Genomic DNA, 14,598 nt, shown 5'->3' with positions numbered 1-14,598 from the left:
GAGTGCAGGCTCAGTAGTTGTGGTGCACGAGCTTAGGTGCTCTGCGGCATGTCGGATCTTCCTGGACCAGGGCTCAAACCCATGTCCCCTGTGGTGGCAGGTGAATTCTTAACCACTGCACCACCAGGGAAACCCTACTTTTCTTTTAAGATGAGGATTTATAATGCTTATCTCTTCACAATTTAAATGACAGATCTATTTACTTTTCAACCAACATACTTTAAAAAAATGAATTTATGTTGATGAATAAAGCAGCTTCTTTCTGGAGGAAAGGCAGATATTCGACATGAAGAAAGGATAGTTTCTAACACTGTCTGTTGAGAAGTTCAGCAGATGCTTCCCTCTAGGCTGAGACTAGAATGCAGAATCCTCTCAGTGGCTTGCAATATTTACAAATTTGCCACGTGGCAAATGAATATTCCTGTTCTTATAAAAATGTCAGTGCACAAACCATAGGCAGCGATACATTAGTATTTACATTTATTTCATGTATGCAGTTTACACACTCACTATTGAACAAAATTGGAATGCAGACAAATATACAAATACCATAATAAGCATTATAAAATAAAATAACTGGCACTAGTGTTATAAGCATATTAATGGGCCTGGTGAGAAAAATGATGAAAGAAGACTGCAGCCCATGGCATTTTTCTTTTTATCAAAAGAAGAAGCTCTGTAGCACCATAATGGTAATACTTAAAAGAAACACATAAGATGGAATATTTTAACTGAGGTTAGCCTGTTTTATTTAAGTGAATTATACTGGAAGTTAACAGTATAGGCAATATTTTGGCCAACTTCTGTTTATGTCAGCTGAACATCTTCCATAAACAAAAGCAAAGGAAAATAAAGCCAGCCATATACAGACCCCTCCTTAGTACTTGGTACAAACTCTGCACCGTGCTTTGATTTCATGATTGGAGAAGATATACATGTGCTAAAAACTGAGGTTATGTAAAGTTATTCACTAAAGCCTGAGTGTGTCTTTGGTAGGCTAATACTTTTTCAGCATTGTTATTGTTAATCATATTTATGTTTCTCTACCATGTATTTTTCTACATAATCCAAGGTGGCTAGAGAGGACATTATGGAAAACAATACAGCAAAACCCTCAAACAAGTAGGCCCTTAAAATCTATTCTGAAGGCACCAAAAATCAGTGGGGTGCAAACTTCCCTTTAATGAAAGGTGACTTTTTTGTAATACTTATAAACTAATGGAATTTTATTTTGCAGTTTTATATATTTTATTTGGTGCTGTCAGTATACTTAATTACCTACTTTTACACTTTTCTTCTAAGATGGCAACAATATACAAGATATATAGGGTACCAGGTGTTTCTATTTCAAAGTTGTGCAAAAACTGCCACAATCTTGCTCAAAGTGTCTAAGTATCCAAATGGTAGCAAATGGGCTGCATTAAGCTGTATATATCCACACTGCATATGAAGAAAAAAATGAAATTTATGCCCAGTTACGAACATAAATGTTACAAAGTGTATCATATACTGCAAGTAACCTGCAAGGTTCTTTAAACAGTATCTTTTAGTGGTTTCAATAAAATGTCACTAACCACTTAGCCCTAAGCCTCTAGTTCTCTTCATAAGAATGCTGTAGAACTGCATTAGTATTTTATATTGATTATAAATTAAGCCAAATTTCTATCTAAATACACAAGTATGTGCTTCAAGCAATGTTTTGTGGCAAACACACAAAACATAATTCTCTTAAGAATTACTGTCCTTACAATAATGCACTTTTAAAGCCTTCATTTCATAGTTTGGTAATTAAGATCCACATGAAACACAATGCTTTGCTGAACACAGAAAATGTATCTGCATTATGATGATGCAACCCAGCGTTTGCTGGCAACTTGAAACTTAAAATAGTCACGTGCAGTTCAACCAGCTCCAAACAAGGTTTTTCAAGTGGTAATTATTTTGCAGCATTTATGGGTCTATATATCAGTCTGAATTGCAACTTTTAATTCCACTGTCTGATGTGAGTGGTTGTTATTTGCTTCTTTTAGTGCACTGCCAAAATATAAATCAATATTGGTTTTTATTCCACTGCTGCCATGTTCTTCAGCAATATGATTCAACTGTGGAACTTCTGAACATGAAGCAGTTTTAGTAAGCACAGAAATGCTACACTGATGGGGGGAATTTTCCAGACGGTCGTTTTCTACCTCAGGAAGAATGTTAACAGTAGCAAAGCGGGTGTGATAATCAGTGGAACCATGACTACAAGAAGTTTTCATGCTTTCTAGGTCAGAACAACTAAATTCAGAAAAATGACTAGAGTGGGAATCTGCTACAGAAGGCATACTGTCACTGAGGGATGGCGCCTCGAATTCACTTGAGTTCGTACTCTGTTGTTCTAACAACTGTGCATCCATGTCCTCTCTGGTCTCATTTATCTTCATGTTACTCTTTTTCCTCAATTTACCACTTTTTGATTTCTTTCCTGCTGCTGCTTCTTTGGACCACTTGGTAGCACTGGATTTACCTTCAGGCAAGCCACTGGATGAACCCCCAGGATGACTTCGGGTGGCACTGCCATCCTCCACACTGCTGCTTCCACTGTTGTGCCTGAATTTGGATGGCTTTGACTCGATATCTACCTGAACCTCCATACTGTTGCCTTCTCTGGAACATAAGAGTAACACATATAAATTTCTGACTTCCTCTTTTTAAAAAGAAAAATGCAAATGACAGCAAAGGGGGAGAGGCTTGTGTGTGAAAACTTCAAAGACTATATAAAAGCTATTAGAACAAATTAATGCAGGATACATTCTACTAATAGAAAAAAGTTGCTTGAAATAAGAGGACTATCTTTAAAATAATACAATTTAAAATAAAACAGAAGCAACTACTCTCATTGCTTATGCTATTCCAGGTACTATGCTACCTTCTCCATTTTTTTTTCAGAACAGTTGTACTGAGATATAATTTGCATATCATAAAATTCACCTGTTTCAAGTGCACAATTCAGTGGTTTATAGTATATCCACAGAGTTTGCAACCATCACCACTATTGAACTTCAGAACATTTTCATCATCCCCAAAAGAAACCCATTAGCAGCCAGTTCCCATTCTTCCCTCCCCCCAACCCCTAGCAACCACTAACCTACTTTCTGTCTCTATGGATCTGCCTATTCTAGACATCTCACCACTTTCTTCTTGCAGAGAACCTAATAGTAGATAACCATTATTCACAATAATTTTGCCTAATGATAGGGATAATTCTTTACAAATTAATTTTAAAAATACTTCTGACTTTATAACAATTTTTTCCTTACTTGTCCAGTGGGATGTAGGAATTCAGAATGGATCCTGCCATTGCCTTGGTGCTGGCATTATCACTAACTGTTCCCAAACTGACTGTGCCAGATTCTCCACTTAGGCTGTACCGTTCTTTCTGTACATCTGCTTGTACTTCCAACCTTAAAGAGAGGGGTATTAGAAAAAAAATCAACTACATATAATATCAACACTACTATGAGAATGTATCTTTAAATAATTTAGTAACAAGAAGCTATTTTAGAAACAACTATAAACATTATTTTTTTAAGTTTCCTTTTATTTGATTATTCAAATTCTACTGTAGCACATTGAACAGTACCAGCCATCCAGATAAAATGGTAAAATTAGCTGTCTGCCAAGTAAGGTTAATAACAGAGTAATACAAAAAGAACATAAAGGATATTAACTTAAACATGCTCCAATATTCTTACTTATGATGTGGTGCTTTGCTTGCCACACTTCAGTGCAAAACACCAAATCGGAATACATTAAAAACCATTCTACATGACAAATCAGTGATAAAAAATCCTGGGCATCTATATATTAAAAATGGTTCCAAATTTAACACCTGACTCTTTAAAAAAGACATAATAGGGACGTCCCTGGTGGCGCAGTGGTTAAGAATCTGCCTGCAAACGCAGGGGATATGGGTTCGAGCCCTGGTCCAGAAAGATCCCACATGCTGCAGAACAACTAAGCCCGTGCGCCGCAACTACTGAGCCTGCAATCTAGAGCCTGCGAGCCACAACTACTGAAGCCCGTGCACCTAGAGCCCATGCTGTGCAACAAGAGAAGCCACAGTGGTGAGAAGACTGTGCACTACAACAAAGAGTAGCCCCCGCTCACCGCAACTAGAGAAAGCCCTTGTGCAGCAACGAAGACCCAATGCAGCCAAAAATAAATAAATTTATCAAAAAAAGAGACATAATATACACCACTATAACTTAAGAGTTTGTGTTTAAAAGTACACTACCTAAAAATAAGATAAACATAACTGATTTATTTATTTATTTTATTTTATTTTTTTTGTGGTACGCGGGCCTCTCACTGCTGTGGCCTCTCCCGTTGCAGAGCACAGGCTCCGGACGCGCAGGCTCAGCGGGCATGGCTCACCGGCCCAGCCGTTCCGCGACATGTAGGATCTTCCCGGCCCGGGGCACGGACCCGTGTCCCCTGCATCGGCAGGCGGACTCTCAACCGCTGCGCCACCAGGGAAGCCCTGATTTATCTTTTAATTCATGTACTCTCCCCTACGTTTAAAAAAAACCACAAAGCTAGTAAACAGAAGTAAAGAAAAGTGAATTACAGAGGAAACAAAAGAAGATAAAAATGCTTTAACTTATCCTACTTATCTACATGGCTTTGGGTAAAAGACTTTGTGAGAATTAAATAACCATTAATACATAAAAGGACCCAGGCAGACTCTCTCGGCCTCAGTTCTTGCATTTCAGGATACCCTGACTCCACCTGCTCCCCCAGGCTTCAGCCAGCGTCTCATTTCCTAACAGCTGTGGCCACCTCCAGAGGTAAGGTCCAAGCTTCATCACTGCCTTTACAGTATTCACCGAGGCAGCTCCAGCACTGACTCATAACATAAAATCTGACAAGTGCAGTGAAAAAAATGGCATGTTATCCCTTAGACTTGGTTTTTACCTCATCAAATCTCCTTACTCACTGTTTACCACTAAATTTCAGTTTTTGAAACCTTACTGTTTTCAACCCTGACACAGTAAGATTATATGTCATCATCACGCTTTGTGCTCAAAACTCTCCTCAACTATAATAATTAATAATTTGTAGTTAAGGCAAAACCAAAACGAAACAAAACAAAGCATAGTTTTCTCACCTGTGAAAACAGTTTACCATGGCACTTCCTGACAGACTCCCTGTGATACTGGCTCCAGCGAGCGCCATGGTGCTGGCCGTTTCACTCAGGTTGTCCCGGATGGCTCCTATTCGATCCATGTGGCTTCCACTTGCACTCAAACTGCCGGTCAAACCACCAACACTTCCCTCCCCTATGCTAGGGTTGTGTCTTGCTTCTGCTACTGAAGTTGTGTCTAAATGCAAATATTTCAAAGAGATTAAATAAGTGTGATTATTGATTTCCCTCTCCATAAAGTCTGTCATGATTTCAGATAGGACATATTTTCATATAAAGTATAAAACATATACAGGAATAGAAAAGGTGTCTGGAGTCAGGGACACATAACATAACCGTGGGAAAAGAGTAAAGGGAAATATCTCACAGGGTAAAGTTGGATTAAGGACGCCCTCAGTTTTAAATGGTCACTACAGGCATACCTTGACGATATGTATTGTGGGTTTGGTTCCAGACCATGGCAATAAAGCAAGTATCACAATAAAGTGAGTCACATGAATTTTTGGGTTTCCCAGTGCATATAAAAGTTATGTTTACACTATACTATAGAAAAGTGTGCAATAGCATTATGTCTAAAAAAATGTATATACAGTGATTAAAAAATACTTTATTGCTAAAAAAAATGCTAACCATCATCTGACAACTCAGGGTTGCCACAAGCCTTCAATCTACAAAAAATGCAATTAGCTGCAAAGTGCGATAAAATGAAGTATGCCTGTACTTTACAAGAAAATTGAGAAGATTTAGGAATTCTATAAAGAACCTGATGGTTGAAGAATTTAGCTGACTTTGAGAAAAAGTATGTGACAGTTTTCAATAAGGGTGTCATTTAAAGAGCTTAGTATTCTCTAGGTCAATAAGAACGGGCCAAAAGTTGACTTCTTGATATATTCCACAGTTCCGACTGTCTACAAGCTATTTCAAGATCTGATACCACTATATTCCAATCTTACAGTACTTTTCACAGGCTTTATATTGGAGGATTTATTTATTTGCCCCTATATTTGAGTTCCTATTATATAACCCAACTCTGTTTCTGAGTACTAGGGACACAGTGGATCAAAGAGACGAAGAACCTGCCCTCAAAAAGCTTATGCTCTAGTTGGGGAGAGCAATAAATAAAATTATATGGTGATAAATGCTGTGAGAAAAAATAAAGCAGAGTAAAGGGGAGTGAGTAAAAGGCAGTGAGAGTGATGAGGAGTGCATGTGTGTGTGCACACGCAAGCGCCTGTGTACTGTTTTATATAGTATGATCAGAGAAGGCCTCTCTGATAAGGTAACACCTGTAGAGACTCAAAGGAAGTGAAGAGGTGAGCCATGAAATTATCTGGGGGAAGAATATTCCAGGCAGAGGAAACTGCAAGTTTAAAAGCCTATAAGTGGAAGTATGTTTGGCATCCTCAACATTAAGGACAGGTGGTACAAGGGAAGAGTTCAGAGATGTAGCTCAGGAAAGACCAGAGGGGGACTTATGGGCCATGGTAGGGACTGTCGATTCCATCCCCCCGCCCCTGGTACAGTTAGAAGCACTGGGAGAATTTTGAACACAAGTTAGATCTAACTTATGTTTTAGAAATATCATTGTGTGGAATGGTGAGTGGAAGCTGAAAGCTGATGGATCACTTCAGAGGCTATTACTATAACCCAGGATAAAAGAGAGTAGCTTGGACTAGTGGAATAGCAGTAGAGATGGTGAGAAATGGTGGAATTATGGCTAAATACTGAACGAAGCAGCCGAACTTGCTGACGGATCAGACGTAGGGTAAAAAGGGAGAAGGGAGAGTCATCATCAGCAAAGGTTTTGGCACAGCAACATCAAGAATGAAGAGGCTACTAAACAAGGGAAGGATGACTGAGAGGACAACAGGTTTTAGAGTGAAGAGTCTGGTTACAGACTCTTAAGCTTGAAATTCTTGTTGGACGTTCCGGTGCAGCTTAGGTAGAAGAGTTAGATGTACAAATTGAAGTCTAGAGGACAGTTCTAGCCTAAACATAAACTGAAGAGTGGTTTGTCTGTATATTATTTAACAGAGGAGATTACCTAGGGAGTGCGTGTAGATAAGAGAAATCTGAGAACTGAGAGCCCTGGGAAACTCCAAAATTTAGAGGTTAGGAGAGGAAAATGAACCAGCAAAGAAAACTGAGGAGTGGCCAGGAGATATGATGAGAGGTGGTTATCCAGAAAACAAGTAGAGAAAACGTTTTAAGAAGGAGGGCATGCTCTACCATGTCAGGTGTACTGTTACAGTAAGACGAAAATCAAGAATTGACCACTATATTTGGTAACATGGAGGAGACTGGTGACTCTACTTTGGTGGAGTGGCAGAGAGGAAATTTTGGAATGGTAGGGACCAAAATCTGATTGGAGTGAGTTCAAGCGAGAACGGGAGGTAAGGAAGAGAACATTATCTTTGCACATATGCCTGATTACAGGCAAACCTCAGTTTATTGCGCTTCAAAGATACTGTGTTGGCACTTCCCTGGTGGCGCAGTAGTTAAGAATCCACCTGCCAATGCAGGGGACATGGATTTGAGCCCTGGTCTGGGAAGATCCCACATGCCGTGGAGCAACTAAGCCCGAGCGCCAGAACTACTGAAGCCCGCGTGCCTAGAGCCCGTGCTCTGCAACAAGAGAAGCCACCGCAATGAGAAGCCCATGCATCACAACGAAGAGTAGCCCCCACTCGCTGCAACTAGACAAAGCCCGCGCGCAGCAAAGAAGACCCAACGCAGCCAAAAGTAAATTAATTAATTAATTAAAAACAAAAAAGATACTGTGCTTGTTTTTTAAACAAGTGAAAGGTTTGTGGTAACCCTGCTTTAAGCAAGTCTATCAGCACCATTTTCCCAACATCATTTGCTCACTTTGCGTCTCTGTGTCACATTTTGGTAATTCTTGGAATATTTCAAACTTTTTCATTATTTTATTTGTTATGGCGATCTGCGATCAGTGATCTTTCATGCTACTATTGTCATTGTTTTGGGGTGCCATGAACCGCACCCATATATGACAGCTAACTTAATCGATAAATGTGTATGGGTTCTGACCACTCCACCAATGGGCTGTTCCCCCATCTCTCTCCCTTCTCCTCGGGCCTCCCTATTCCCTAAGACACAACAATATTGAAATTAGGCCAATTAATAACCCTACAATGGCCTCTTAAATGTTTAAGTGAAAAGAAGAATTGCACATCTCTCAGTTTAAATCAAAAGGTAGAAATGATTAAGCTTAGTGAGGAAGGTACATTGAAAGCTAGGGCAGGCTGAAAGGCTAGGCCCTTTGTGCCATTTAGCCAATCTGTGAAAGCAAAGGAAAAAGTCTTGAAAGAAATTAAAAGTCCTACTCCAGTGAACACATGAATGATAAGAAAGCAAAACAGACTATTGCTGATATGGAAAAAGCTGTAGTAGTTTGGATAGAAGATCAAAACAGCCACAACATTCCCTCAAGCCAAAGCCTAATCCAGAACAAGGCCCTAACTGTCTTTAATTCTACAAAGGCTGAGAGAGGTGAGGACACTGCAGAAGAAAAGTCTGACGCCAGCAGAGTTGGTTCATGAGCTTTAAGGAGAGAAGCCGTCTCCGTAACATAAAAAAGCAAGGTAGATGCAGCAAGTGCTGATGTAGAAGCTGCAGCAAGTTATCCAGAAGATCTAGTTAAGATGCTTAATGAAGGTGGCTACACTAAATAGTAGATTTTTAATACAGATGAAACACCTTATATTGGAAGAAGATGCTGTTCAGGACTCTCATAGCTAGAGAGGAGAAGTCAATGCCTGGCTTTGAAGCTTCAAAGGACAGGATGACCCTCTTACTAGGGGCCAATGCAGCTGGTGACTTGAAGTTGAAGCCAATGCTCAGTTACCATTCCAAAACTCCTAGGGCCCTTAGGAATTAGGCTAAATCTACTCTGCCTGTGTTCTATAAATGGAACAACAAATCCTGGATGACAGCACATCTATTTACAACATAGCTTACTGAATATTTTAAGCCCACTGTTGAGACCTACTGCTCAGAAAAAAAAAAAGATTCCTTCCAAAATATTACTGGCTCATTGACAATGCACCTGGTGACCCAAGAGCTCTGATGGAGATGTAGGACAAGATTAATGTTTTCATGCCTGCAAACACAACACCAATTCTGCAGCCCACATATCAAGAAGTCATTTCAAATTTCAAGTCTTATGATTTAAGAAACACATTCTGTAAGGCTATAGCTGCTACAGACAATGAGTTCTCTGATGAATCTGGACAAAGTAAATTGAAAACCTTCTGGAAAGGATTCACCATTCTAGATGCCATTAAGAACATTCACAGTTTCATGGAAAGTGGTCAAAATATCAACATTAACATGAGTTGGAAAGAAGCTGATTCCAACTGTCATGGATGACTCTGAGGGGTTCAGGACTTCAGTGGAGAAGGTAACTACAGATGTGGTGGAAAGAGCAAGAGAACTAGAAGCGCAGCCTGAAGATGTGACTGAATTGCTGCAATCTCATGATAAAACTTTCATGAATGAGTAGTTGCTTCTGATGGATAAGCAAAGAAAGTGGTTTCTTGAGATGGAATCTAATCCTGTCGAAGATGCTATGAAGACTGTTGAAATGACAACAAGGATGTAGAATATTACATAAACTTAGTTGATAAAGCAGTGGCAGGATTTGAGAGGACTGACTCCAATTCTGAAAGAAGTTCTACTGTGGGTAAAATGCTACCAAACTGCATTGCATGTGAAATCATTCGTGAAAGGAAGAGCCAATTGATACAGCAAACTTCACTGTTGTTGTATTTTAAGAAATTCCCACAGCCACCCCAGCCTTCAGTAACCACCACCCTGATCAGTCAGCAGCCACCAACACCCAGGCAAGACCCTCCACTGGCAAAAAGATTATGACTTGCTGAAGGCTCACATGATGATTAAACTTTTTTAGCAATAAAGTATTTTTAAATTAAGGTAGATACTTAATATACAGTAATAGTGTAAACATAACTTTTATACGCAGTGGGAAACCCCAAAATTCATGTCTTGCTTTATTGTGATATTTGCTTTACTGCGGTGGTCTGGAAGCGAACCTACAACATCTCCAAGGTATGCCTGTACTTCCCTAAGACAATTTCTTTAACGAGAACTGTGGGAATTTCTTTAAAAAGAACACGCACATTTAAAAAGGCTTATTAACTTGTACTCCTAATGGTAGTCTATGAGGGCCTTTATATGTTCCAGTTTTTTATAATTCCTATTTCTTTGAATAACATTAGGTTAAAGATATTTTCTACTCATTGGGCATCTGCATTTCTTCTTTTATGAAATGCAGTTCTCTTCTGTCCTTTTATTAGTGATTTGTAACATTTTACACAAAATAAAAGATTAAAAGTCTAGAATTTCTAAGACATTACATTTCCATCGGAGGTTATAGGTACCCAGAACCATCCCACCCTCTTTCATCCATTCACCTTTCCTCAGCAGCTCATTTCTCTGATGTACTTCTGGGTGAATACTATTAGGGCTAGTAAGAGAGCAATGGGAATTCTGACTTGCATGTTACCTACAGCCTTACACTATTACTACTAGTAAGTACATTTTCTTCCTTTGCTGAAAGTACTTACCTACAGCTGTGTTTGTCCCACCAACATTTATATCATTTTCATCATCAAATTCAATCCTGACTCCTTTTCCATTGCCTGCTGAGACCCCACAACCTCCGCTTCGACAGAGAGAAATCGGAACAACACCATAGACATAAGCTAACATAATAGGAACACCAATACCTAAAGAGGAATTAAATTGGTCATTACAAACCAAAAAATAAATTACAGAAACACACATTTCAGAAAGTCTTTTCAAGAAAAGGTGTACAGGAGAAAAGTGTTAGGGTTCTACAACTCTTGCCAAAAGCGGATTTACCCAACTATTAAAGGATGCAAGCAGATTCAAAGCTTCTAGCCTCAGGTGACACATATGAGGTTAAAAAAAAGATGTAAATCTTTTTTCTTTTTCAGTGCCAGGGCTCTCAACGGTGTTTTGGTGGGGAGGAAGGGATATTAACCACTAATAATTTACCAACTATCCCTAAGGCTAGGCTCTTGAGTTTATATTACTTTTAACCAATATAGTTACAGAATGAGAGGCTTTCTGTAGGCTCAAACTGCCCCTAAATAAATAAATAAAGTAACTCTCTTATCTTCAACAATATAATGCTCTGTTTTTCAAAATTCTTCCACAAAACTTTAATTCTATAAAATTTGAGGTAATTAGAATTTTTAAGCATGTCTTACCTACAGTTACTGCAGCTACAACTGGAGATACGATTACAGACAATGTTACACCACCTGCTATGGCCAAATTCCGTTTGTGCTTTGAAACATCCTTGCCTTCATATCGATTGTGAATCTTGAATTAAAAAGAAAAATGGGGGTGATGGGTTAAAGAAAAAACATATTACATATTTAAATTAAATGAAATAGACCTACATTAGTGAGAAGTTTAAAGTGATTTACCTTATAATTTCATAGTTAAGTGTCCAAATTCAAGGTAAACATATTATTGTTCTTAAACCATATTCTTATACATAATTTGCTCCTTATTAATAATGTGGTTACATAAGACAGTGATTTAATAGATTTTACTCTGTGTTTAATCAATCTTGAGTAAAAGTAGTCCTTATAATCTTATTCAAGAACAGTATAAATCATGTTTTGAGCAAGGAAGAAGGAATTAAGAACATTATTTTCAACATAGTTATGAGTTGGATGTTTGATCAACAGGATTACTTCTAAGAAATGTATCATTCCACAGAATTCTAAATAAGCATCCCTAATTAGTAAATATTGGCTTCTAGGAGAGGTTTACACAGTCTTTTAAAAACAAACAAACAAACAAAAAACCTGACTGTAAAAAAGCAGTACTAATAAGCAAACATCACTAAACAGAATCAATTTTTTTCTCAGATCCCTTTTTATGAAGAAAAATGTTATCAAATGACTCAGGATCCTGGGCTCTCATTTACAGCTCAAAGTAAGGGGTACAGAGAGAAAAAAAGAACAAATAATGTTGCCAGAGGACAGGAGTTAGATCTACTTGGCATCTTTGTAGAGTACAGGTGTTGTTAATAAACAGAACTTAATATCACCATGAAAGTTACTTGTGAGATTATTATATGAACTTCAGGAAATAGTTCAGTATCTTTGTTCTTGTGATTTTCAAGGGCTAAAGCTAATAAAGTACATTTCCCCTGTTTCAAGACAGATTCAAAACAGCCTCAAAAGGGTACAGGTAGTCTCTAAAGTAAAATACTGGACTTAAAAACAATATTACAGATGAGGCATAATAAAGTAATCTATCATTATTATGTGGTTATTTTGAAGGCTGTAAAGTACAATGAGTCTTATGGGATGTATTAAACAGTGAAAAAGCTGGGATGGGGAGGTGGGCAAAACATGCATGGGACAAGGAACATTTCTATTTCCTAGTCAGAATTCTGTTTCCCAGAACTGACTATATGTTCCAGGGAATGGGTCTCTACACTTCCTAAATAGTCCATACAGGCAGAGATGGCAGACCTTCCCAAAGTACCTTTCATTATCCTTCAGTACTCTAGCTAATACCTGTTCCTCGCCACCCCCATTCCTACAGAACTCAGCACTGAAGCAGAAAAAAGACAAAGCTACAAACTGATGGAGCAGACTTGCAAAGGCAGGCTGCCAGGAGAAAGAGTCTTCCAGATAATTCCGCATCCTCAAGCACCAATGTTCAATTACAGTGATCATATCATCCCACTACTCCTGGTTCAACTTAATTTTTTGTGTTTTACTATTTTGTGCCACATTTGCTATTTGTTATTGTAAAGAAAGGCTCAGCTTTTAGGTACTTTATCAATTTAACAGGTTTTCCTGGTCTGGTTTATAACCCTACATACCCCGGAGAACACTGTTTCAATGGAAAACTAATTCATCAACTTGCAACCATTTGAGTACAGGTTTGAAAAAAGGAGACTCGTTACTGCACCTAAGACTGAACAATGAGGTAAATAATCTCTCCTCTATAAATTATTTGTAGGTGTATGCAGTACAACAGTCTTTCTTTCCCTTCTACTTCTAAGTATCTGAATAGTTTTGTTTTCGGCAAAACCTTGCTTTGGACAACTTACGAAAAATTACCTTCTGAAATAAACATTCGGCCCATAAATATCTGTTTGTCCTCAGTCTCAAGCTAATTAAAAAAACAGTATGTACTGTTATTTCTGATTATAAAAGTAATATGTGTTGAACATAAAAAAACATGGCTGTTGTATGAAAGAGGATCAGCCTTGTCTTGAGTCCTGAAAGTCAGAACTAGAATTAAATGAAACAATTAAAAGGAAAATGGATTCTGACTCAACATAAGAATTTTCTAACACTTACAGCTCCCTGGCAACAGAATGGGCTGCCTCATGAGTTGGTGGTTTCCCCATCACTGAAGTGCCCAAATGGATAGCTTGAAATTTATCAGGGATCTTATATAAAGAATTTGTGCATCTGGGTTTAAATCCCAGCTCTGCTTCTTCCTGTGTAACTAAAGATAAATTACATAAATTTTCCTAAACTTCAATATTCTAACATATAAATTGCTGTGAGGTTAAAATGAGTCAAAGTATATAAAACATCTACCACACAGAACTCAACAAATGTTAGTTCCCCTTTTTAAAATTCCTATACTTTGTTCTGCTTGGGTACAGGGCTGGGATTAGATAATTTCTGAGGTTACTTCTCAATTCTGATATTCTACTAATTTAGGCAGCAGCAGACTTCTTAGCCACTTTGTAAATTATCCCTTTAATCTTTCAAAAAAGAATTATTTGCTTAGCCAATGAAGTATCACTCAGGCCAGTGGCAAGTACTGGGTGTTCAGACTTTCACAAAATTGCTGTAACCTACAAAATAGTGTATTTACTAACAGCAGTAATCTGAAGGAAAAAAAGCTTTGAATTGAAGTTGGAAATAATTCGGGAACTGGCTAATTATTCTTTGCCTGAGGGCATATGTTATTTCTCCATTAACCTTATAGACCTGACTTTACAAGGACATATCCGTGAGAAAAAATGTCATGTGTGGATTATTTAATATTTTATATGTAAAGTTTATAATGCAAAAGTACTGAAGTTTTCAGATTCAGATAATATTAAAGCAAGTCTACTTTTTATGCATACATATAAGCTTGCCAAACACTGAAAATTTATTACCTTATGAAAAAATAGTAACTGTTTTACACTTAAGTACACTTAAGATACTAAAAATGAACTTTGTCTTTCAAAACAAATAAACAAATAAAAAACCCAAACAAACACAAAGCAAAACCATCAATCCTAAATGTAAAGATTTAAAATAAGATAATAAATTAACAAGGAATCAAGCATTTTACCTTACGGCCCA

The 14,598-nt window shown here is 37.9% G+C and overlaps 1 protein-coding gene across 1 annotated transcript in view; it reads right to left on the bottom strand.

Moving 5' to 3' along the window:
- Positions 1 to 458: 458 nt before the first annotated feature.
- Positions 459 to 14,598, bottom strand: part of RNF19A (ring finger protein 19A, RBR E3 ubiquitin protein ligase) — a 52,705-nt gene continuing 38,565 nt past the window's right edge. The window contains exons 5-10 of the mRNA XM_007465738.1: positions 14,588 to 14,598; positions 11,467 to 11,581; positions 10,798 to 10,959; positions 5,153 to 5,366; positions 3,303 to 3,446; positions 459 to 2,649 (exon numbers count right to left, since the gene is read on the bottom strand). The exon at positions 14,588 to 14,598 is cut by the window's right edge and continues 140 nt beyond it. Coding sequence (XP_007465800.1) covers positions 1,959 to 2,649; positions 3,303 to 3,446; positions 5,153 to 5,366; positions 10,798 to 10,959; positions 11,467 to 11,581; positions 14,588 to 14,598 — 1,337 coding nt within the window. The 3' untranslated portion in view covers positions 459 to 1,958. The remainder of the gene's footprint in view (positions 2,650 to 3,302; positions 3,447 to 5,152; positions 5,367 to 10,797; positions 10,960 to 11,466; positions 11,582 to 14,587) is intronic.

The sequence above is a fragment of the Lipotes vexillifer genome, unplaced genomic scaffold, assembly GCF_000442215.2.
Source record: "Lipotes vexillifer unplaced genomic scaffold, Lipotes_vexillifer_v1.1 scaffold10, whole genome shotgun sequence".
Classification (NCBI taxonomy): Eukaryota; Metazoa; Chordata; class Mammalia; order Artiodactyla; family Lipotidae; genus Lipotes; species Lipotes vexillifer.
This window is presented reverse-complemented; position numbering and strand designations above follow the sequence as displayed.